Source organism: Apteryx rowi, unplaced genomic scaffold (assembly GCF_003343035.1).
Source record: "Apteryx rowi isolate R43461 unplaced genomic scaffold, aptRow1 scaffold_17, whole genome shotgun sequence".
Lineage (NCBI taxonomy): Eukaryota > Metazoa > Chordata > Aves > Apterygiformes > Apterygidae > Apteryx > Apteryx rowi.
In genome coordinates this window covers 2,272,330-2,295,741 of record NW_020447974.1, presented here as the reverse complement: position 1 = coordinate 2,295,741, position 23,412 = coordinate 2,272,330, and the positions used below count along the sequence as shown (strand labels likewise).

Below are 23,412 nucleotides of genomic sequence, written 5' to 3'. Positions count from 1 at the left end.
GTCTAGACGTTATTTTCAATTATTTATACAGATTTTAAATTCAAGCCTGAATCTCTTGTATATCAGAAATTAATCTTATTTTAGAGCAGCACATTTAGCTTTTTAATTTAGACTGAGATGACTTTCTAGGAAACTTGTCTATGATCTAGCAAATGAACCATATCGTATACTTTCCCTTTCATATAGAATATATGTAGCTTATTTACAGTGAAAGCTTTTAATCCTCCAGTAAGTGCACACCACAGTTTCCCAGATCCCCTCAGTGCATTATATTCTCTCCCAAGACAAACAGCACTTTGGCTGTATTGGCAAAAGATTTTCAGTTAAGGTGAGTTGGATGGCTACTGTTTTTGATATCTCTTTTGCCTATGGCCCTGCTCAGAGAGATATTTTATCTCGCATTTGGAATCAGTTTCTGTTCTGCTTTCTGAAAGCTGACCTGCAAGTTGGATTCTGTGCCCTCATCCTCACAAATCAAATTTCATATAATATTAGTATTTTTGTTGTGGGCTCAGGAGTATTTTCTGCCAGAACAAAACTTGTTCTTTGAGAGGGGTCTAAAACCACATGAAATAAAGTGCACTAAATATGTTCTTTGTTTTTCTGGTCAAGATGTGGATGAGTGCCTTGATCCAGATAATTGTAAGTTTGGGCAGTGTATCAACACAGATGGGTCTTTCCGCTGTGAATGTCCGTATGGTTACATCCTGCAAGGAGCTCAATGTGTGGGTAAGTATAGCTGTTTCATCTTCCATTTTAAAGCATCTTCTGAATCCCTAAGTATGGTATTAAGGAACAGTGGGGATATATTCTAATATTGTGGCATATCCATCCTCATTGATACTCAAAAGCCAACTGGGCAGGGCTGGAGCAACCTGCTCCAAGTTGGTCCTGCTCTGAGTGGGGGCTTGGCTCAGATAACCTCTGCCGGTCCCAAATTTTGCTAGGACTCTATAACTAATTCATTAACCTAAGTGAGTTCTTGGATTTTAAACTGGCATATATCAAGAACCTTAAGTTTTATACTTTCTAGTTGAGTGTAACCCTGTATTCCTGCCTTAACTCCTCGCAGATACTGATGAATGTGCTGTTGGAAATCCGTGTGGAAATGGAACTTGCAGAAATGTGGTAGGAGGTTTTGAATGCACCTGCGTTGAGGGATTTGAGCCTGGACCAATGATGACCTGTGAAGGTGAGACTCCCGAGTGTTCAGGATTGTCATTGCACTTTTATGGTGAAATACAGTTTCCTGATTTCAGAAACAGCTGAGGAAAGTAAAGCAGCTAAAAAAAATAGACACTTTTGGAATGATGCATCTTTATCTGAAACAGAAAAATAAGTTCCTTATTCTGGTATCCACTTTGAACTGTGGTACTTCTTTGTGGAAATTGAGTGAACAGGCTTTGAGGTAGTAACTGCTAATGGACTTCCCAGGGAGCATGTTGGGGTATGGTCCCTACAAAACACTCCCCAGAAACGCTGCTTATTGTACGTGCAGTTTTAGCTTACCTCCGAGATAACCCTTGAGTGAAGAGAGTCATTGTGGATGATTTCCAAAATGCTAAGCAAAGATCAGAGTAGATAATGGAACTCTTGGGTTTGTTTGGAAAGAGGGAACAAAACAGAAAACCCAATTACAGTACTATAAATTGACCATGGTACCCCGATGTTGAATATTTCCAGTGCTTTGGTCTCCCATTCCAAAAGTAAAAATTTGGAAGTGTGCAAAGAATGGGTTAGTAAGGAAGATCAGAGGTATAGAAGAGGTATGAAGAAAATTAATTAGACTAGAATTTTTCACTGTGAAAATGTGGCTGAAGAGATATGTAACTGAAATCTATAAATCCATGACTGGTAAACGTACCAGAGCTGGAGGGAAAATGTAAGACAAACCAAAGCAAACATTTTTTATATGCATAGTGCTTACTTAAGTTGTGGAACTCATTACTGCAGAATATTAGTGAGGCCACAAGTATAAATTGTTCCAAAAAAGATCATACAAATTTGTGTGGGAATCCGTCAGTGGAAATTAAACTTGATAGTTTAGATGTGGCTTTTGGCTGTGGAAGTCCTTAAATTGAGGGGCTGTATCAGGAGAAGGATCTCTGTGTATACGGTAAGTTTTGTTTGTTGTTTGTTTTTTTAAATACTCTCCTCCAATTACTTCCAGAGAAAGGAAAATGTCCTAGGACATTCTGACACTCTCATCTGACCTGACACAGCTGTTCTTAAATTATCTGCCACAATCTAGTTTGCAATCCCTTACAAGAGATTGCTTCCACTTTTGCATTAGCTTGTTTTAGCTTTATATGCAGTTAGAGCTTCATTCACTTCCCCGTGGAATTTGGGTGAGAGGTCCAGTTGCAGCGGAGGAATTAGCAGAGTGTGTAAACATCATTAGCAATAATTTCTAGAGTAGCACAGAGTGTGTGTAAATGCACTTCAAAATGATAATGCTTCCAGTAGGGTATTGTTTTGTGGAATTCCATGTACAAAGAAGATGAATTAACGAATCTAGAATTTAAAAATAACTAGCCATAAAAACTGAGCCTGGATGTGTAAAAGAGATGTTTTAACTCAGACAGTATTTTGGCAGTATGGATCTGGAAATTATTTCTGTTGACTGTTTGCCATTGAAGATAGTGAGACTTCAGGTAGCTGTGCAAAGATCCTGGCAACTGGGATGCCTGCTGGCTGTTCCTAAACAGAAATCCATTATTAGTAGAACTGTGGGTCCTCAAGCATTAAAATTTAGCCCTCAGCAAACTGGGATTTGTGATATCGAGCATAACTAAAACCTGTGTATTCTTGCCTGCTGCATCTCGCAAAAGCGTGTTTCACTTCCCATGTGGTCTTTGTCGCTCCGAATCCAGATGTGAACGAGTGCATTCAGAACCCTCTGCTGTGCGCTTTCCGCTGCGTGAACACCTTTGGGTCCTACGAGTGCAAGTGCCCCACCGGCTATGTTCTGCGAGAGGACCGGAGGATGTGCAGAGGTAAAGTTCCTGCTGGACTACTGCAGTAGTGGGCTGGAGTTTTAATCCCAAGAAGTAACTGAGTCAGAGAGGAGAATTTGGGATGAAATTCAATGCCTTGCATTATGGAGTTGATTATATTAGCCTTATCCTGCCTATAGAATTATACATCTGCATAAAATGAAGTCATATTAGATGATGTGGCTTTATCTTGCCTTGAAAAAAGATCATTTAGGAGAAATCAATTTTCTTTAGACTAATAAATCTTATAGTTAATTTAGCACAGTAAAAGCTTGCGTAGAATTTGATTATGATTAGAAGTCCAAAGTCAGAATTTACTGTTGTGAATTTCCAGTAGGGTCTCTGTCTATAACGAAGTCTAAACCTGTGTTTTAGATCAGAATGAGTGTGAAGAAGGTATTCATGACTGCGACTCAAAACAAATGGAGTGCAAAAACCTAATAGGTACCTATATGTGTATCTGCGGACCAGGTTATCAGCCCAGACCAGATGCAGAAGGCTGTGTAGGTAAGTGACGCTGAAGTGCTGAAGCTCTACAAACACACAGTTCCACAGCAGAGCTGAAAATTTTGGATTTGACAACAGTGTTAAGGAACTCAAGGGAAGAATTATGCAACTACCTTTATAACAGATCCACTGGTGCTATATACTCTTTCCTTCCCTGTTCTCCTCACTCTGTGCATACATCTGGGCAGTAAGTAGAAAATCTGGAAGTGTCTGTCTTTACAATCAGTTTGTACTGCTGTTGATGAATTGCTCTGAGTGAAGAAAGCAGAGAATTGGGCCTACTGCTGTAAACTTGTGTATCTCTGTTGACATGAATGAAGGTAGATCTGTATTGTTTTTAAACTGCAGTGCATTCAGAAGTGAAGCTGTAACTGTCAAATAATTTTGAAAAACAGTGAGGAACAAGTTGCAGAGAAAACTTAGTAACAAAATGTATGATGTTGAGCTGGACTGTCGTATTTCCTCTGAAAATTGAACAAAAGAGAATTTTAAGAAAGTCTGTATTTATGCAACTTTAACAAGACACAATGCACAGCTTAAAAAGTTCCATAGAAACCTTTCAAACCTGCATTAATCCAGTGAGGGGCTTGATTTTTGTCTATCGTTTCAAAAACGCAGATGAGAATGAATGTCAGACCAAACCTGGGCTCTGTGAGAACGGCCGCTGCATAAACACTGTGGGAAGTTACAGATGCGAATGCAATGAGGGATTCACTGTCAGTGACAGCCAGAACGAATGCCTTGGTAAGTCCCACAGTAACACCTCAGCAAACTCCCGCTTTAATAGCAGAAATTCTCTTTTCTGGGAGTCTCTGTATCTGTATTTTTGGCAGTGGGTGGTGACTCTTGGTTGGGATCGCTTTACCACTTAATATCTTTACTATATTTTGAAGAAGTGCTCAAGAGCTTAAGCTTAGAGATGTAGTAGTGAGTAAACACACTCTTGAATTTATGTACCTTCAGGAAAGGGCCTTCATAAGTAGGTGCCTTCCTGCAAGTTCACTCTTTCTGTGTTAATCGTATGCCTGCTTTGGTCTATTAGATTGTGCTGGCATGCTGTGAAAGCTCACCGTGCAGTGTGTTAGTCAGCCTGGAATTGCTCTGCCTTTTCTTTAGTTCCTATTTTCAGCCAGTCCTTTTTCTCTGGGTTCAGACAGAAACGTATCTTTTCATAAGCATAATGTAACTTGTCTTCCACCTTTTGCTAAATTTCCTGTCTTCTTTGTTTCCCTTAGAAATCGTGTTCTCTTTCTTACTGCTGGTAGTCTTTCATTCTCAGTTCCACAGTCCCAGGGTGAAGTATGCCTTCCTTTCTTTTATATTTCTGACTAAATTCCTAATATCTCATGACCCTCTGAAGGTCATCGCTGTTAGGATTCTGTGTGATGCATAATTTGTCTTCCAGACAACAGGGAGGGCTACTGCTTCATTGAAGTGTTACAAAGTATGTGTCAGATCGGATCAAGCAACAGGAACTCCGTCACCAAGTCTGAATGCTGCTGCGACGGTGGCCGAGGCTGGGGGCCAAACTGTGAGGTCTGCCCCTTCCCAGGCACTGTGGCCTTCAAAAAGCTTTGCCCTCATGGCCGAGGATACATGTCTAATGGAGCAGGTACTGCCCTGTTACACAATGCAAGATTCAGTGATAAGTTATGAACTCTTGCATTTTGCACTCTTGAATGATGTGAATTCCTTAAACAGAATGCGGTTAAATACTTCAGATATCAGTCCAAATATTCTGCACGTTTTTGTGTGGAGAGAATGCAGGATGTGGTGGGGGAGGGTGCGTAGCCACAGACTCTGGGTGCCCCAGCACCCAGCCCAGTCCTAGGCTCCTGACTGGCTTCGCAGATGCTTGTTTTGCATGCTGAGTGATTGACAGGCGCTTGGATGGRCATGCGCACGCTCGCGTTTGAGTGTATGGTAGGTACTGATTAAGAGCTATTTGTGTATATGAAAGCAAAGTGGGGTTTATTTATTTATTTATGGAGGCTAATACGCGATCAATTCTAGTTGTCCATGTTTTCTTACTTAGTATTTCTCCGTAGTCTGTGAAATACTTCATGATTTTATGTTGTTTTTATGTAGGGTTTTTTTTTCCATGTCAGGTCACAAGGATCTACTGAAGTAGGATAAAATATATTCTTCTTATTCTTCGTTTATGAACTAACCTCTATTTAATTGCAGATATTGATGAGTGCAAGGTTATTCATGATGTCTGTCGTAACGGGGAATGCATCAATGAGAGAGGATCTTATCGTTGTCATTGCAATCTTGGCTATACTACAGATATAACTGGCACTCTTTGCATAGGTAGGTTTTTCGTTGTGTTGTGTATTTAAGTTTATTGCTCTGAGATGGCTTGGAGAAGGAAGCACAGAAATTTTGAAAAATGAGAAAAGTAAATGCCATTCATTAGCAGGTTTGGGGGATTTCTTTCTGATTATTTTAAAACGTATTATCACAAATCCTGTTTGTCATCATTTAAGTGTCTGCTTTTTCCTTTTTTAGATCTGAATGAATGTAATGAGTCACCGAAACCTTGCAATTTCATCTGCAAAAACACAGAGGGGAGCTTCCAGTGTTCGTGTCCGAAAGGGTACATCCTCCAAGAAGATGGGAGAAGCTGCAAAGGTAAAAAGTGAGAAGAGTTTGCTGCAGAAATTCTGTGTTTCACAGGCAAATACCAATCCAAGAACATTCAGGTGATGTAAATCTGTCTGCTTGATTTGTGTAAGTATTTCCACTAAGGACAGTGGAAATTGGCTTGCACAGGATGGAGCTGATGTTTTAATTAACTTGATAATGTGGATGAACAGTAGATCCCCATGAATTTTTTCAGGCTGATAGCAGCTGGTCTTAAAAGGTTTGGGAACCAGTGGTATAAACGGTTGGTCCTGTAATGGTAAGCCTGTTGATTTAAGCTGTATTTTGCAATGATAAATGTATCTTAATGGCTGCTAATTATAGTAACTCTAATGATCTGTGGCAAAAAGATGAACAGGGTTTACAGAACCTTGTGCAGCTTCAACAAAGTTTTAACCTTCCACCTCTGCAGCATTCTGGGTAAGGGACAGCAGGGCAAGAGATATTTAAAAATGTTCATTATATTTTTATTTATTTATGTATCTTGGTAGCAAAGGTCTGGCTAAAACCCACGCAAGTTAGAGCAGCAGTTCTAACCTTGGAATTGGAAATAATGGTTTACTCTGTCATTAGCATTTAAATATTTCTTCTGGAGTAATAGCATTCTTCATTGCAATACTATTTCGCAGTCTGACACTTCTTCTTGTGAAGATGGAGACTTCCCATTTATAGACTGCAATGAGAGCAGACATTTATTTTGTAATAGCATCTTTTGGAAAGATGAGAGTGGTTGCTGTAATCCTGCATTAGCATGACTCCAAAGTCCCAGTCGCTACATGTGGGGCTCCATGTGAGAGGAACTGGAAGCCAGCATGGAAAGTGAGGCGGAGATTCATAAGGCTTCGTTTGATATGTCATTTGTTTGCAGTCAGTTCTGTCTAAATCCAGCAGGACTATTGGCTCCTCCTTAGGGAACACAAGCGAAAAATGTCTACTTCTTTTTTAGATCTTGATGAATGTGCAACAAAGCAGCACAACTGCCAGTTCCTTTGTGTCAACACTATTGGGGGCTTTACTTGCAAATGTCCTCCTGGATTCACTCAGCACCATACAGCCTGCATAGGTAAGACACGTGGGAATGTAGACTCAGATTTGGGATTTCTTACTGACTGTTCCTGCAGAAGCAAAGTAACAAGAAGGTGGAATCAGCTTTTTAAGAAACCAAATGGAAAGCTAGGCCAAATACTGATCCCAGTCCTACTAGAGCGGAAGGTGCAAAAAGGCTCTTCCTCCTACCTTCCCTTGTTTTCACAATCCATGTCTTTGAATTTTCCCACTGCAAAGACCTTACAGTAAAAACACTAATTGGTAAATCGTTTCTGATCCTTTCTTCACCAGCAAGTGAAAAATTCATTATATTTCTGTAGTTCATTGCAGGTCCCACACTAGAGGCCATGTCAAGGATCCTTTAAACTATAAGCACTAAATACATACATTTCTGCAGTTGTCCTTTGAACACATACCCACTAGGTCTGTGGAAATGTCAAATGAAACTACTTCCTGCAAACACTGTGTTCTGCTCTGCAAGTTGGATCTGGTTTGCAGCAGTTTGATCCTGTGGTATTGGTATGAGTTTGGGGGTGTTTTGAAGACAAACATCAAACTCCAGATCCTTGGTGAAGAAAGGAAACATTTCTCTTCCCATAGCCGTTGCTAGTGTTTCCAAATGAAAATGCAATACCAGCTCTCCTTCTGTAGTGCAAGGTAGAAAATGGAGAGGACAATAAGATGTCTACATTGCTCATGTTTCTCTGTGGCTTGTCAGTCTGTTCATTGTCAGCATTGCTAAATGCTATCTTCACAACAAGTAATAAAAACTAACACTAAGGCTTTGGTTTCCTTCAGACAATAATGAATGTGCTACTGAAATCAATCTCTGTGGGGCAAAGGGTATTTGCCAGAATACACCAGGAAGTTTTGTTTGTGAGTGTCAGCGTGGCTTCTCACTCGATCAGACTGGGCTTAGCTGTGAAGGTAGGTAAAACAGACAGTGCATTTAACTTGGACTTCTCTTGCTTCCTTGGTTTTCTCTTGTCATACTGTCATCCAAGGAGGACCTGTGGAGCGAGCACGTGTAGATCGTGTGTGGGTATGTGGGTATGGAAAGTTAGCAACAAGGAGATATTTCTCTCCACGGGCCTGAATAGATAGATTTAATCCTGGATGCTAAAGAGCTGGACAGAAATTTTCTGTGGAAACTGTAATTTAGCCTTTAGCCTGAAATGTTTTAGTTTACGCATCATAAGTTCAGTGAACTTCTGTTGAATCCTGCCTGAATTTCTGAGGCACTGAGGACAGGAAGTCTCGCAAGTTCAAGGCAACTTGCTAAACAGATAGTGCAAGGGCTGCAGACTTTATTCCTCTCAGTTCCTAGATCCTCTAGAGCCTTCTCCTGGGACAAAGGTTAGTTTACTTTGAAACAGGATATGCTGGGATTCCCAGGTTGGATGCTCAGGTACAAGCCAAGGAGCTCTTTACTAGTAGCTGAGAGCAGTAGGAAGGCCTTGGTGGTCCCTTGTACGGATGGCTTTCTGCTCTCTGCTCCACAGCACAATGCAGAAGCCTTGAATATTGTGGCTGAATTGGAGCTTTCAGTAGTTTTCAGCCCTAAGTTACTTGCTGTGGAGCCACAAATCCAAACCTGAAGTGGTCTTCAAAGGCTGGCCAGTGTTTTGGAAAATACTGGAATATATGGTTATATATGATACATGAATATATATGATTATTTTTAATACACTCTTCAATTATAGCATAATTTGAGCTTCTTTCCAAAGATTCAGAGTGTATCTCACCTTTCTAGATGTTGATGAATGTGATGGAAACCACCGGTGTCAGCATGGTTGCCAGAATATAATTGGAGGATACAGGTGTAGCTGCCCACAAGGATATCTTCAGCAYTACCAATGGAACCAATGTGTTGGCAAGTCATTTTTTTAAATTCGTACATTAAAATGCTTGTTACCTTTATTAGCAGCAAGAAATGAAGAGCTGTGGGGCAGTTTGCCATATTTTTTTTCTGATTATAATTCACAAAGTTCAGTGAAGTTTAATTATAAATGTGATGTGTCCTCTGGCGAAAAGCAAAGCTGATAGGAAACACCCAATCAGGCCAAGGCCCTGATTCAATGAAGTATTTAAGCACAAGCTCATCCTTGAGGGTGCTGGAAGTTGTATTGACTTTGAGGGAACTGGTATTGCTCGTGTATTTCATGATCCAAACTAGGATGCCTTACTCAACCATGCAGCACTCTACTCAGACACAGCTCCCATCTGAGACTTGATGGTAGGTAGAACCTGGCAGAATCAAACCCACAAGTCTGAATTGTTACAGTGTAATATTAAACTTCTGGCCTAATGCATCTAAAATTCTCTTAAAATCATATTCAGTCTGTGCTTTTATCAATTTTAGCACGCCTAGAGGAAGGTTGTTTTGTGCAAGCCTGTTCTCTTTACAAAATTAACTATTTGTCATAATTCAGCAAGACTGCTGCAGTCTGTCTAAAGATGCTTCCCTGCAAGCACTGGGATACAGTTTATAAGACGTGCTTACAGGACACTCTTTTTTTGGTCGTAAATAGCAAATGGTAGTGCTCCTTATTTGTGCTAAAAAGTAAATATGCTGGTCAATTAAAATGCACATTTCTTCCCTGTTTAAACTTTGGTTTTGTCCCAAGTCTCTGAGCCCTCATAGATGAGGCTGCATGTGCAGAGCATTACTGCTGAGTATGACTTGAGCAGAAAGTGGGTCCTGTGCAGAAGTCATGGGAAATGTCTCTGCATTGTGTTTCAGCAATGTAGCATGAACACACCAAATTCAAACAAGAGAAAAGTGAATCCTATTTCTGCTAATGACAGTTTTGTGCATTTTTAGTCACATTTAATGGACTTCATGCAAGCTAGTCTTGCATGGATAGTTAGAGATGTGTATGATGACCTCTTTGAGAACGGAGGGCTTCATAACTGTTTATTTGTCTTTCTTTGCTTTTGGAAACATAAAAATGCCTTTGCTTGTTATCATTGTGGTGCTCCAGGGAGGTCTCTGCTTTTAATTATGCTCACCAAACTTCCTGGCATTTTATGTGGTCCTTGCTGTGACGTTTGTCTGCTTGTGCTCCAGCACTCAACACCTATTACATATAAGAGAACGGGAAGGGAGCACAAAAGGAGGGTGGTTTTCCAAAATATTAATTAGGCTAGCACAGTTTTGGGTTAAATTCAAATTTAATCTGTACGATAAATAATAACCAAAAAAGCCTGTAAATAAGAATCTGCATTTTCATCACTCCCAGGTYTGCTTGCTGGAGGATATTGTAGAATGTGAAAAAATGCAGCTCGCTCAGTTTTGCAAAATATCTTTGCTTTTTCCAAGTGAAATCCCTGTCTTCCTGAGTGATACCATTTAACTAGCCAGGCCTAGTTAAAAGCCTATTTTTAGCCCGGTTTTCAAACCAGGTGAACACTGTTATTCTGGCTTTTAAACCTATTGGCTACTCTGCAGATTTCCTAGAGGGAATATCAACTTCAAATTCCACAAGCACCGTTATTTCCCTCATTGAAAGAAAGACTTCAACTTGGGTGCAATAGATATTAGAGACTCAGCTGACACTTCCACCTTCTTGGACACCAGGTAGTCCAGGCAGAAACCCAAACTGTAGGGAAGGAGTCTTGGTTACCTCCAGCATCAGGGCACCCCTCCTTCCTGATGAAGTTGAACATGGAAGCGTAGTGGGTGTCAGTGAGCGCAAAGCACCTGTGAGCAAGGCTGGCACCTGACAGCACAGTTCATACATTATCCATGCCTAGTGTACCTGTTTTTTTTCTCTCTTTTCATATTTTTTCTTCCAACAATCACCCAAAATATGGGACCTAACCTCACCAGTGTCCACACTCAAGCTGGTGTGAAGCTAGACCAAGGAACACATCTCCTCTTGGTGTAGCAACTCTTTGTGGCCCAAAATTGTGTTTATGATGTTGCCATAATTGTTGCGAGTTCAGCTGTGTTAGGTATGATGCCTTAATGATGGCAATTGAAATATTGCTCCAAGTTAATGGCAAACCTCCTACAGACCAGGTTTCAATACCTTGTGGTCTCCACATGTTCAAATTGTAATGTCTGTAACTGTGTATGCTTAAGATGCTTATCTAGATCTCCTGGGTGTACCACAGGGGAAGAATCTATGTAATAGGTTTTTCCAAGACACTTCCTTCGTATTACTTGGCAATCCCAACTCTGCGAACAGTTTGTGTCTTTTTTAGCTTATTAATGAAGTGTTCAGGGACTTTTGATGTTGCTGCAACACATATTTAGATAATCACTGAAGAATGCTTTGGTTCCTCCCAAGCCTTGTACTGTGTGTGACTGCATCCCCTGCCCAGGCAGTTCTGTAGTGCACCATGCCATAAATCACACTGCAAGAAGTAAAGGGATTGCTTTTAAACAAGAATAGCCACATTGTTCGGAAAAAGACAATAATGTTCTGAATTAGTACTTATTCTCCTACAACCTAGATGCTCAGGTCAGCGATGCCGCTGTGTGCTGTATGTTTTATCCTTGCAGTGTCCAGAGGCTGGGCATGTGCACACGCAGACACGCACACGTTCGGCTGCATTATCACAGCAAACGGAGAACAATAGCACTCAGAGCTTTTCAAAGCAATTTGCCTCATCAGAGAAAACGTTCATACCAACTGTATTTAACAAACCATCCATTTACAGTAAACAAGCCTGAACTGACCTTGAACTCCTACAGTGCCATTCTTGTGAAGTTTGGAAAAGGGCTGGCCCAGAATGCGTCACTCTTTCATACCTACAGCTGCTTTTATTTTTACTTTACTGCTTGCTCCTGTACCTTACCTGTACCTCCTATTTAAATGTTTCTGTGTAGGGAGGGATTCTCAGTGCTTGGAAAAGGTGTCGTAGTTTAAGTTGTTACTCTTTTTCCTTTAACGTTGTATAGCATTATAAACATGGGATAACAAGACCAGATTCTCAGCTGTACAAAGTTTTGTTCTTCTCAACTGTTTCTGGAGCAAAAGAAAGTTGCCGCCTCTGCTCTTCTGATCTCCAGAGCATGAGCTCACGTGGCATGAAACATCTTCTGCAGAGTAGGCCAAATGTTGCTCTGTTGTATGGTGTAGTCACTTCCTAGCGACCACTGCCCCAGCCAAGGGTGAGGCCAAGCACTGTTCTCTGTTTCTGGGCGGCTCATGTGGCAGCATGTTTAGCAACGGAGTCAAGCGTAGACCTTTCTGAAGGGGTAGGTCAGACTAGACCTGAGAATAAAAGTTAATGTGATATGTTCTGTTTCCTTTCCAGATGAAAATGAGTGTCTCAGTGCACACATTTGTGGAGGAGCATCTTGCCACAATACTTTGGGAAGCTATAAATGTATGTGCCCTACCGGATTTCAGTATGAACAGTTTAGTGGAGGTTGCCAAGATATCAATGAATGCGGTTCTGCACAAGCCCCATGCAGTTATGGTTGTTCAAATACTGAAGGTGGCTATGTCTGTGGATGTCCACCTGGTTACTTCAGAATAGGACAAGGGTAAGGGATTCTAATTTTAAACTAATGGACACTAAGGGGACATAATCCATTCCCTTCTCTGTAGTGTGGAGCTGCAGAACCACAGGCGATAGCGCCAGTGAAAAAGGGATGGGACTGTGGAGGTGCTTAAGTTTCACGCACCTGCCTAATTTGGACCTGAGGCAGGGGAGAGCTAACAGAGGGAAGGGAGTTATGTGGTTTTACTGCTTAAGGAAATTTGGTCCGGGGCTACTTGACTCAATAATCTCTCTTCAGCTGCTCCTTTCAGCTCTCTCCTGCACAGCCAAGCAGCTAGCCAAGTTCTCCAAGCCTGCCACTTGGGAGCTCACACCTCTCTTTGTGATTTGTAGCGCATCGCTTCTCTCTCAAAACAAACAAACAAACAAAACAAAACAAAACAAAACAACAACAAACAAGAAACCCCCCCCACCAGCTCCAGAGTTAAACAATATTATACAAGTGGTTTCACCCACTGATTGGAATGACAATTTTGTGTGCTCTTGTGTTTCTGTACGTTCCGTATTCTTATGTGTTCCAAGTGAATCATTTTTGATTAAATATCCAATTCTCATTTGTCCCACTAGGAGTATTAGGGCATCGTGTAGGACCAAGCACTGAAATGGAAGGCATAAAGACTGTGGCTTAAATTTTCAGAAGTGACTAAAAGCTTTGGGATGCTCACTTGGGACACATTATGAAAGACCCAATTTTCAGATTTTTCAGCACTTTCTGAAAATTGGTCTCTTTCAATGTGTTCCAGGTCGGATGCCAGGAATTAATAACAACTTCTCAGAGCTTAAGCCTGTGTTTTTAGAACTGTTAAATATTGGCAGGTCTCTCTTAGGCAAAGCCTCATGGAGCCAGATTCTTGAAATCAAAGAGCTGGTTGCATTGTGATTCAGTGAGAATTTTGCCTGTTGACTTCAGTAGAAATTTTTCCTGGGAAAAGAGTACAACATAGTTGCTTTATTATTATTTGTATTCAGTCTCCTAAATTTAGCTTTGTTGAAATGTATGTCTTACTGGAATTAACCTGGTTTTCTTCTTTCCTCAGACACTGTGTTTCTGGAGTGGGGCTAGGCAGAGGTCAAGGACAAGAGTTATCAGTCAGTGGAGAAGTAGATGACAACTCCCTCTCTCCAGAAGCTTGTTATGAATGTAAAATCAATGGCTATCCCAAGAGAGGAAGAAAGCGCAGAAGCACTAATGAAACTGCAAATGAAGCAGAGGTAATTGACCTTCTTGGGTGAAAGGGTTTGGGGTTGTCGTGTGAAAGCCAGTCTCGGAAGAAAGTGTACCAAGAGAGAATCCCACAGGAAAAAATTAGACCCTGGAGTAAACCAAAGAGCTGTTTTTGAACATCAAGTTCTGTGGGGGCTTTTTGAAGTTCTTCACTGTCATCAGGCAAAGGTCATCCTCTGAAGGCCTTTTATGCTAAATATCTGTGTTGCATCAAACACGAAAACTAAACGCCCACCCAGCTATCTAGAAGGCAGTGCACTCACCAGCAAAGGTCGCTTGATGTCAGAGGGCAGCGGGTATGTAAAACACTTGTGTGACCTTGTGGCTGGACAGAACACGTCGATCCGAGTGGTGGGGACCCCTGGCCAAGCAGGGCCATGGCGAGTGTCTGGAGCTGGAAGCCTCTCCAAAGCAAACACAGAGCTCTGGACACAAATACTGGACCTGGAGGGAGTCCAGAGCATCCTGTTGCTGCAGCCTTTCTTGGGTCTCGTCTGTACCCTTACGGTCACCCAGCCTTCCAGGCTGGGGCAGGCAGCCCAGCACGGCTGGGCGCGTGATGCTCACCCGCTGGCCTGGGCAGCAGGACAGGAGGCCAAGCTCCATGTATCACTGGTAGGAAGTCACTGGGAATAGGGACAGATTTCCATTCGTCTCTGAATGGGGTAATGGCATGTCAGTGACATGCTTAAAATCTATTGCAGTGCTCACCCAACTCCTCTTCTTTGTAGCTGTTGTTGTCATCATTTTTTTTTAAACCAAATAATACCAATAAGAAGTGATGTCAGCACCTATATTACATGAAAAGCAGTCTGCTGTGTTACAAGTTTTGTCTGTACATAAAGGATATGCATCCCTTTTCACTCATCTTGGGGGGGGAGATATTTTCCTTTAGTTCTTAGCAAACATTTCTCAAAATAGCATTAAAGAAATGTAAATCCTTCACCATACTCCTCCTGCTGGGGTTTGTTATGAATTGATCACAACAGTGAGACACTACGTTCTTGAGACTGTTGTAATCCTGTTTGTTCTTCAGTTTGGCTTGCAGCAAAATTGTCCAGAAGCTGCCTGCTTCCAGCATTGCACCTTGGAGTATGAGTGCAGAAGTCATGGTAGAAGTATGATCTTGTAATGTATAATGTTATTGTAGTCTCTTGAACAAAATTAAAACTCCTTGCATTGCCTTAGGTGTGCAAGATTAGCTTATTTTTAACTTCTGGTAGTATAAGGTCAGAAATGCCCGGTCTAATGACCCAGTCCAAAATGCAGCACCAGTCACTGGACTTCAACCTTAATGTTTACACTAATTATATATAGACTTTAACAAACTGAACAGCTTGTAGGAGGAGTTTCACCAGTTCAGTCATTTGACTTCACGCTTCCTTATCCAGTCTAAGATGATGGTGGTGTTATAGGTGAAGGGATGTGCTAGAAGAAGCAGGTCATGGCTGGTCTCTACACTGTTCAGATATTTGCAGTTCGGTTGAAAGTACGTGTGTGTGTGTCTGTGTGTGCAAATGTGTTTCATTCAAAATACCAAGAGATGCTCAACATTCTTGTGAAATGTCCTCACACCATCAGTACCCCGAGCCAAATGTCATGTGTACTCTCTGTTTATATGTACGGGCCAAAGAGCTTGCTTTTACATCCACAAATGCGGGCAAATCAGGAGCCTGTTAGGGAGTTCCCGTTTGGTGTTCGGTGCATGGCTCTCTGCTTAACAGGGGAAGGCAGCAAAGTGCTTTTGCCCGGAAAAGTGAGGACCTTTGATTTTGGGCATAGTGGCTGCTGGGACTGTAAACTGCATTTATTCGAAGTGTTTCAAAGCTCTCTGTGGTTGGTGCTGGATAAGAGCACTTGTCTCAGAGGTAACGTAGACATTCCCTTGCTTTCCAAATTATAATATTTTAGCTGAAGTGTTACCATTTTGCCAYTGCAGTGTAACATACGTTTGTTATAAACATGTGCTCCCAAAACAGTCGCATTACATATGGGACTCACGTAGAAGCTCAGCTACCTTCGCTCAGAGGCAAGGGGTGATGCTGCTTCTCCAGCACCCTCTTGCTGCACCCGGCTGTGCAGAAGCACTGTTTCTCCCACCTAAATGCCGTGCCGCCCCCACAGACCGCGCTATCTTCCACACATCGTGGTTCACTTTAGCTTGTTATTCCTCGTGACAGAGAGGAGGAGGGCCTGCCTTTGCTGTGTGCAGGAGACTGGCAACAGGCTCTGAACACACGCAGCCATCATTCGTGAGGCAGCAGGACTCACACATAGAAACTTTCAGCATGTCTCACGCTCCTGTTACCCACGCAGCGACAGTGACAAAGACTTTATTTTTTTTCTGACAAGTCTTTATGCAGCTAGACCAAGAGTGGGTTTGACAGGTGATATTACAGAACCTCCTTTAAAAACGATTTTATTAATAATGTAAGAACTGGGTAAGAAATCCATACGCCTTTGTGCATATGAAACGTTCTCTGACAAAGACAGCTAACATCATTTGTTCTTGTGCAGGATCAGCAAGAGCTGGAACCACCAATCAGTCTCGCCAGCTGGGATATTGAGAAAGCAGCAGTCTTCTCCATCAACATCTCAGAGCTCAGTAATAAAGACCGCATCCTGGAACTGCTTCCAGCCCTCACAACACTGACAAAMCATAACCGATATTTAATTGACTCTGGAAATGAAGATGGTTTCTTTAGAATCAATAAGAAGGACGGGATAAGTTACCTTCATTTCACAAAGAAGAAGCCAGTGCCTGGAAACTATTCATTACAAATCAGTAGTATTCCACTCTATAAAAAGAAGGAACTTAACCAGCTTGAAGAGAAACATGACAAAGACTACCTCAGTGGTGAGCTGGGAGATAACCTGAAAATGAAAATTCAGATATTGCTTCATTAATTCATCAACCAAAGACCAAATAATTAAACCAAAGATAGATAGGTAGGACTGAATATTCCTCCCAATCAGATTCTCCATATCATAGGTACAATCTTACGTGAGTACATTGGTATGAACRAGCACTATTATATTATTACATAAACAAGGTACAGGATGAATACCCTAGCTCAAACAACCACTTTCTCAGGCTTTTAAGTGTAGCTGAGCTACCTTGATATGCTGAATCTTGAAAACTGGGACTTTTATCATTGGAAGTTGGCCACTGATGCTGAGACACGTCATCATTTCAGCAGAGGTACAAGAATGTGCTTTCAACTGATGGACAGCTCTATTTTTGTAATTCTTAAACTTCGCTTCTCCAACTACAACTTACTAGGTCAGCCATCTATGATATCCATTTGGTGCTAGTAAATTTTCAACCTAGATTTATAAATGCACTGTAATATTTACACAACTTAGAAGCCAAAATTGCCATTATTCAGTCTAAATACTTCAATCAACCAAAGTTAGCTCAGTAGTTTATCTCAGTTATGCCTATAATACATTACATGTAAATTAAGTGTGTGTATACTGTAATCATGCTATTTTTATCAATGAAGCATTTGTAAACTAGATTAATAATACCCTTAATGTGAGGGTTTGTAATGGTGCTTATAAGACCAACTACTTGTTAACTGTATACACAAACCTGATGATAAAGTTTCTGTGACTTACCAAAATGCACTGAGGTCAGTAGGGACCATTAAACATTCTCAAAAGTCAGATGACAATCAGTGCCATCCTACACCATGACATTATGTAACGTGTCAAGAGTACCCATAATCATTCATATCAAGAAGGGTTCAATGTCATAAATGTCACAATAAAACAGTTTTTTTTTTTAGTTTATTCTGTGGCCTTGTGTTCTTGCTAAAAGTATGATAGACTGAATTCTTATGCTTCATGCATTTCTGGTAGGAAAGGTGTTGTATATCTGTGTGCACAGCTGATTTCTTCTTGAAGGTATGCTGCTGCCATTTGTTCATTCTTCGTGCAAAGAAAGGAAGAAATACAGAAACCTTCACAAATCTAAACAGCAGTGGAATTTTATAAAATTATTGCGTGGCTCCAAAAAAGCAAGTTAAAACCTTTCCAATGACTTGACCTAAATAATCCTGTCAATCAGTAACTTTGATAGCCAAAACAGGCAAAACTGGATGTTAAATCATTATTCAGAAAACATGTTTATTTCATTTGAGAAGTCTTTTTTTGCTAGAACTGCCTTGTTTAAAATACTCTATTCTTTACCTCCACTTCAGCAGCTACTGTTGAATAATCTAAGACTGCTTACAAAGCAATAATCCAATACTGAAAGAAAGTAATCACAGGTTGTAGTTGGGTTTAATATAAAAGGAATTGTATGAAGATGCCAGTGTTCTTTTATACGTAAGTGCCTTGGTATATCTTTCAGCAGAAGAGCATCCTACTGAGATGTGATGCTATAAAACCTAAAAGAAAAGGGAGCAAGCTGTGTCACTGAAACTGCCGATTGGATAGCATTGTAGTTGATAGAGGAAACAAATATTGAGCTATAATAGCTTTGGAAGGGAAATGTACTGTAATAATTCACCCCCAGCTGTATTCTTTTCTGTAACTAGATTTCAGCTCAAGGATTTCTTCTGCACAACAAATCTAACTGTATACAAAGGAGCTGGGGCACAGGGTCGCTTTGATATTTTTAATAGACCATGTCTGGATTTTATTTATTAGTATGCCAAAATCGTGAACAGTGTATTTTCCCCACATGTTGGATAACTACAGCAAAATATAATCAGCGCTTTACAGTTGTAAATGCCAGTCTAATTTCAACAAGTTGGGAATGTTTTTAATGCCAGGTGGCAGTGTGTAAGATTGTATTGTTTATGGTTAAGTGTATGGATTGGGTATTTTTTCTCCAGCCTGTAAGCATCAAGAGGAACTGAGAAGAATGATTTCAGAAAGAGTTATCAGGATACTGTCAAGTATAGTTGGTTTAAGATTTAAGCCGCTGTATAATACCTTATCATGCCAAAACCTGCTTGATTGTGTTCCAGCAGCTCCAGTGTTGTCTGCACAGTTCTGCAAATCATCTTTGTTAAGCTGCAGAAACAAGAAAGATGGGTTGGAGTGTTGTTATTTTTTAAGTTCTACAAAGGGAAGACCATTTTAAAGTAGTTCTATGTCTTCCATCAACCAAAGACAATTTTGAAAAATTCCAATGTTGTGCTAGAAAATCTTGACAACATCTTTAGTGCTTTCAAAATGGAAGGCCCAATCTTGATGTACAGATCTGCACATAAAAAAAAATTCTTATGCAACTATTCATCTGTCTCTTTGCAGCAGTGAGCCTTAGCTGGGATGTCATTTATGCCTGCCAGTTTTAGTTACCATATGTATATAATTATTTGCATTAGTTTGAATTTTTGAAGTTTTCCTAGATTCTCCACGAAGCACAAAGGTTGCATGATAACATTGCATGAGACCAGCAGTTAAAAAGTGGTTTGTTACCTACAAGTGTGATTTAAACAAAATAATTTCCTGCATTTGGTTTGACAGTGGGATTCAAGAGAGACTCTAAGCCCTAGGTAGACTGAAGCAGAGGTCTTTTTGAATGTGTATGCTTTTGCAATTTAAGGCTGTTTTTCAAATTCAAGGAAATGGTGAAAACTTTAGTTATTTGAAATAATCATGTGCCTTCCCTCAGTTGTGGTTGTGCATATGATTCAGCATATATGCATACATGCAGTAAGTATAATTTTTGGTTAACATGGAGTTTAACAAAGATGGCTTGTTACTGTACGTATGAAATCATTTTCTTGTTGGGTRTTATAACGGTATCTTGTAAACTTGACAGCTGATGTGTATTTTGGCAGAACATGACTGTTTCCACAGTCTCCCTTTTAAGCTGGCTTTCAAAGAACCCGAAGTATTTGCTTTCTTAAAACAGGTCCCAAGCTAACCTCTAGGGTCACAYGCAGGTTTTCTGTCAGATAAATATTCTACGCTGTGATTTATGTTCAACTTTGTGCTTTGGAAGATCTAATCTAGGCAAGATTCCTCAGCACAGACAGGCCTTGGGAACAAGATGTCATGACCGTTGCCTAGCAGCTGCCTACATCTTCCTGCGACCAAGCGTGGGGACCGCCGGTCTCYGTTGGCAGAACCATGACAGGTAAGTGTGATACAAGGCAGTTTGCATCAAACCAGCTGCTCTAGGCCAGGCCAGGTGGTGGGAGCACTGACATTTCAAAAGTATTCTCAYGTCTTTTAAAAAGTAATATTTGCTACAAAGGAATTTTTAGGTTCCCACTTTAAACTTATGCTGTTCTAGAATCATTCAAACCTCGCAATGTTCTACAGATCTGACTGCCTCTACCGCAGTGGGTGTGCTCTGAGCAAGGTTAACGTGCTCATACTGTGGCCCAGTGCTGCTACGTTCTAACTGGGTATGAGATGAGARGCAAAAAGCTATTCTTTTTCTCAACTACACTTTTGTGACAAGAAAAGCCTGTATGTTGAATTACAGCGTGGAGGTCAGAGCTCAGCAGCTAACCAGGACAGGGCTGCCTGCATGGCTGCAAAAGCTGGTTACCGATGTCCATGACTACGTGCCCAATAGCACAAGAGATAATGGGGCATGTTCAGAAAACTGGAGAGTCTGATCGCCGTTTCTAGCCTACTTCACCCACTCTCTGGAGCAAGACTTTAACCTTTGTCTCTTTTGGCTGGCTTCATGCTTTCAGAAGTGGCGAGCACTTAAGGCGAGAATATGATGGACAGAACATAGTAAATCCAGGTTGGCAGTGTCCTGCCAGAGTATTCTCCCAGAGTCAGCCCTCGTATTGTCACAATCTCCGCAGAATAATGCTCAACTAAAACTATACTCAGAAAATCTCAGGGCTTCTAGTTGTTGACTGTGGATTGAGCATGTTAGACGCCTGGGGAAGCCAGTACAGCTCCTGCCTGAGCTACAGCTTCTGTCAAGGTGGAGCTCTGTTTTGGACATTGCATGCCTCAACATCACAGATCCTGGGCATCAAATATTAACATACAGAATCACATTGACTTGGGATGCTGTGAAAACTCAGAGGAAAGAATGGTTTCAAAGAGAATGAGCAGCCAGCTGTAGTTGGGGCCAAAATATGACATTTACACTACTGTAAATCCAGCATAATTCCAGTGATTGCTTTAGTAACAGAAGAAGCGGGGGGAATGTTGCAGTTGTTCAGTGGCCCAAAATACCCCCAAGCATGTGGCTTTTGTTTCACTTGGAGACACTTGTCCTGAGTGCCAGGCAAAGCGCATTGCTTTCTTCCACAAGCTCCAGCAGCTGGAGAACATCCCCAAGGATGTGGCCAAACGGCAGTGGCTTTCTAGGCAGATGGCAGTTAGTGAAGGTGCCAGGAAGGACATGTGCAGCCAGCTCCAGGTCTCTGCGCAAGCTCCTTTGGCCTGTTTGCTGCTGCAGGTGTTCAGAAGACTCCTCTCAAAGTCCCTTTGCACGGTTCGGGCACATTGCTCATCATGTGTACGGCCCAGGGCGAAGCCGAGTGCCCGGAGGTGGGCATGGACAGAAATGAGAGGGGGCATTGTGGTGTATTCGTTAAGAAACAAGGACGCTTTATGGTCGAATGGAGCTGGAGGGGTTACTGGCATCCTCTGCTGCTGCCTTCTTGTCCCAAATGACTCAGAGCACCCCGGAGTGCCATTGCTCAGAGAGGCTAGAAGCAAGGCCTGGTTTCTCGAGCAGGTCACTTGCCTTGGCTTGCGTGTAGATGAGGACCATCTTCCTGTGCAGACAAAGTTATGATAATGCTCATGACTTCAGCACTGACGAATTCTAATGATCTACTTTTGCTGTCTTTAAACCTTGCCAAATTTTCTACACCCTGGTAATAAATGCTGTTGAGGAATATGGCACCCAAGCCAGTTCCTCAGTAATGAGCTTCCCATTGATTTCAGTGGAGCAACAAAGGCCAGAGAGGTCACTTGAGTGTTTGGTTTTGTACTTCAGATTCTCTCTTCCATTTCGAAATTATTTTTCTGTGGTGCTGCTCAGGCTGGAAGCAACTGCAGAGGCATCCAGCTGAACTGGACAGCAAGAGGTGTATGGGTGAAGGAGGTTTGAGCCCTGGGTTAGCACTGGCTTGTCCAGTCTGTGCTCTCGCAGCRCTTGTTGCGGTTGCAGCGTGTGGTTGCTGTGGTTGCATGGCTGTGACGTCCTGCCCCTGGTAGCACCATGCCCTACCAGGGGGCAGAGGAGCTGGGCTGGGCCTTGCCTTGAATTTGCAGGGAAGAAAATTAATTCCTGAAAAGCTACAAGTGACTTTTGTTAGTATACGACTGAGTCCTAAACTTGCTTGGATACACACTCATGTGTATACAACAGTGTGTATTTTTAATTTTAAAAAGTCCAGAAGGATAACTATTCCCCACTGCTTCCTGGTTAAAGTAATACTGTGTTAAGCCTTTGCTAAGTACCAAGAAAATCCATTCCTCCTTCACTCTTGCACGCTGGATTCTTTCATCCTGCCCAGAAGCGAGCAGAGTCCAGCACTCAAATCTGTCTCAGCACCCAAGTTAACATCTGCTTAGTGTGTTTGTTTATGAGCTTCTCTATGGCTCCCAGGACTGTAGGGTGCAAGCGCCTCGCGGACGTGAGCGTTCATCCTCGCTACACCTCTATGAGGTAGGGATGTGTTCGTCATCCTCGTTTTACAGAGCAGGAACAGAGAAACAGATGTTTTGATTCAGGAGAGCAYGTATGCAAGCGCTTTCCTGCCTGGAGCAGGACTAAAGTGCCGAAGAGTTTCCTGAGCAGAGGGCAAAGAGGCGCGTGGCCCCGTCTGCCAGGAAGGCCCTCAGCCTCGGCCCTTGGCACTGGCAGGCGCGAGGCTGTACCGCCACAGGGACCTGTCCCTCTCGGACAAAAGCTGTCCCGTCCCCAGCCTGGCAGCCTCGGCAGCGAGCGGTTCCCTGTGCTCGTCTGCTGCAATCACTGCAGCTCGGGTTAAAGAAGTAAAATAACAAAATAGTGTAACCGTGTCAGTACCCGGTAGTATCCTGCTGGAAAAAAGCTGCTGGGTAAGTGCGCAGGTCAGCAGACTGCCTGGAGGTAATCAAAAGTGACAGTGCTGATGAGCAGGACCTTGGCTCAGCCAGCTTCCCAGCTTGTCTCAGACTGCTTCATGAGTGCAGCCAGGAAAACAGCACTTCCACGCAGTTTTCTTTGGAGGTGGACTCTTTATTCCTATCATTCCATTACGAGGTTCTTCAGGGTGATTTTGGTTTTTCTGTGACAACCCAGGAGATTTTTTTTTTTTTTTTAAATAGGCCATGTGGGATTGAGGTTTGGTTGTAGATATATTTCAGTGTATTATTCAGATTGTAAGTGCAGACAGGTGGGAAAGTTGTCTGGAATTTTTCACTTTGTAATCTTGTGCAYGTGCTTGTAGCTCTGTATAAATGTGTTGTTGCTGTAATCATAATAAATACTAGGGCTGTGAGAAACATTTATAACCAAACCCAAACCAGGTGAAACTCCCCTGG

The 23,412-nt window shown here is 41.8% G+C and overlaps 1 protein-coding gene across 1 annotated transcript in view; it reads left to right on the top strand.

The window, feature by feature from the left end:
- The window catches only part of FBN1 (fibrillin 1), a 146,730-nt gene extending 129,885 nt beyond the window's left edge, over nt 1-16,845 (top strand). Inside the window, exons 50-63 of the mRNA XM_026060519.1 lie at nt 613-729; nt 1,073-1,192; nt 2,874-2,996; nt 3,372-3,503; nt 4,122-4,247; nt 4,909-5,115; nt 5,691-5,816; nt 6,015-6,137; nt 7,096-7,212; nt 7,995-8,123; nt 8,950-9,069; nt 12,465-12,696; nt 13,751-13,925; nt 16,456-16,845. Of these exons, the coding sequence (XP_025916304.1) occupies nt 613-729; nt 1,073-1,192; nt 2,874-2,996; nt 3,372-3,503; nt 4,122-4,247; nt 4,909-5,115; nt 5,691-5,816; nt 6,015-6,137; nt 7,096-7,212; nt 7,995-8,123; nt 8,950-9,069; nt 12,465-12,696; nt 13,751-13,925; nt 16,456-16,845 (2,237 nt within the window). The remainder of the gene's footprint in view (nt 1-612; nt 730-1,072; nt 1,193-2,873; nt 2,997-3,371; nt 3,504-4,121; nt 4,248-4,908; nt 5,116-5,690; nt 5,817-6,014; nt 6,138-7,095; nt 7,213-7,994; nt 8,124-8,949; nt 9,070-12,464; nt 12,697-13,750; nt 13,926-16,455) is intronic.
- The last annotated feature ends 6,567 nt before the right edge of the window (nt 16,846-23,412 follow it).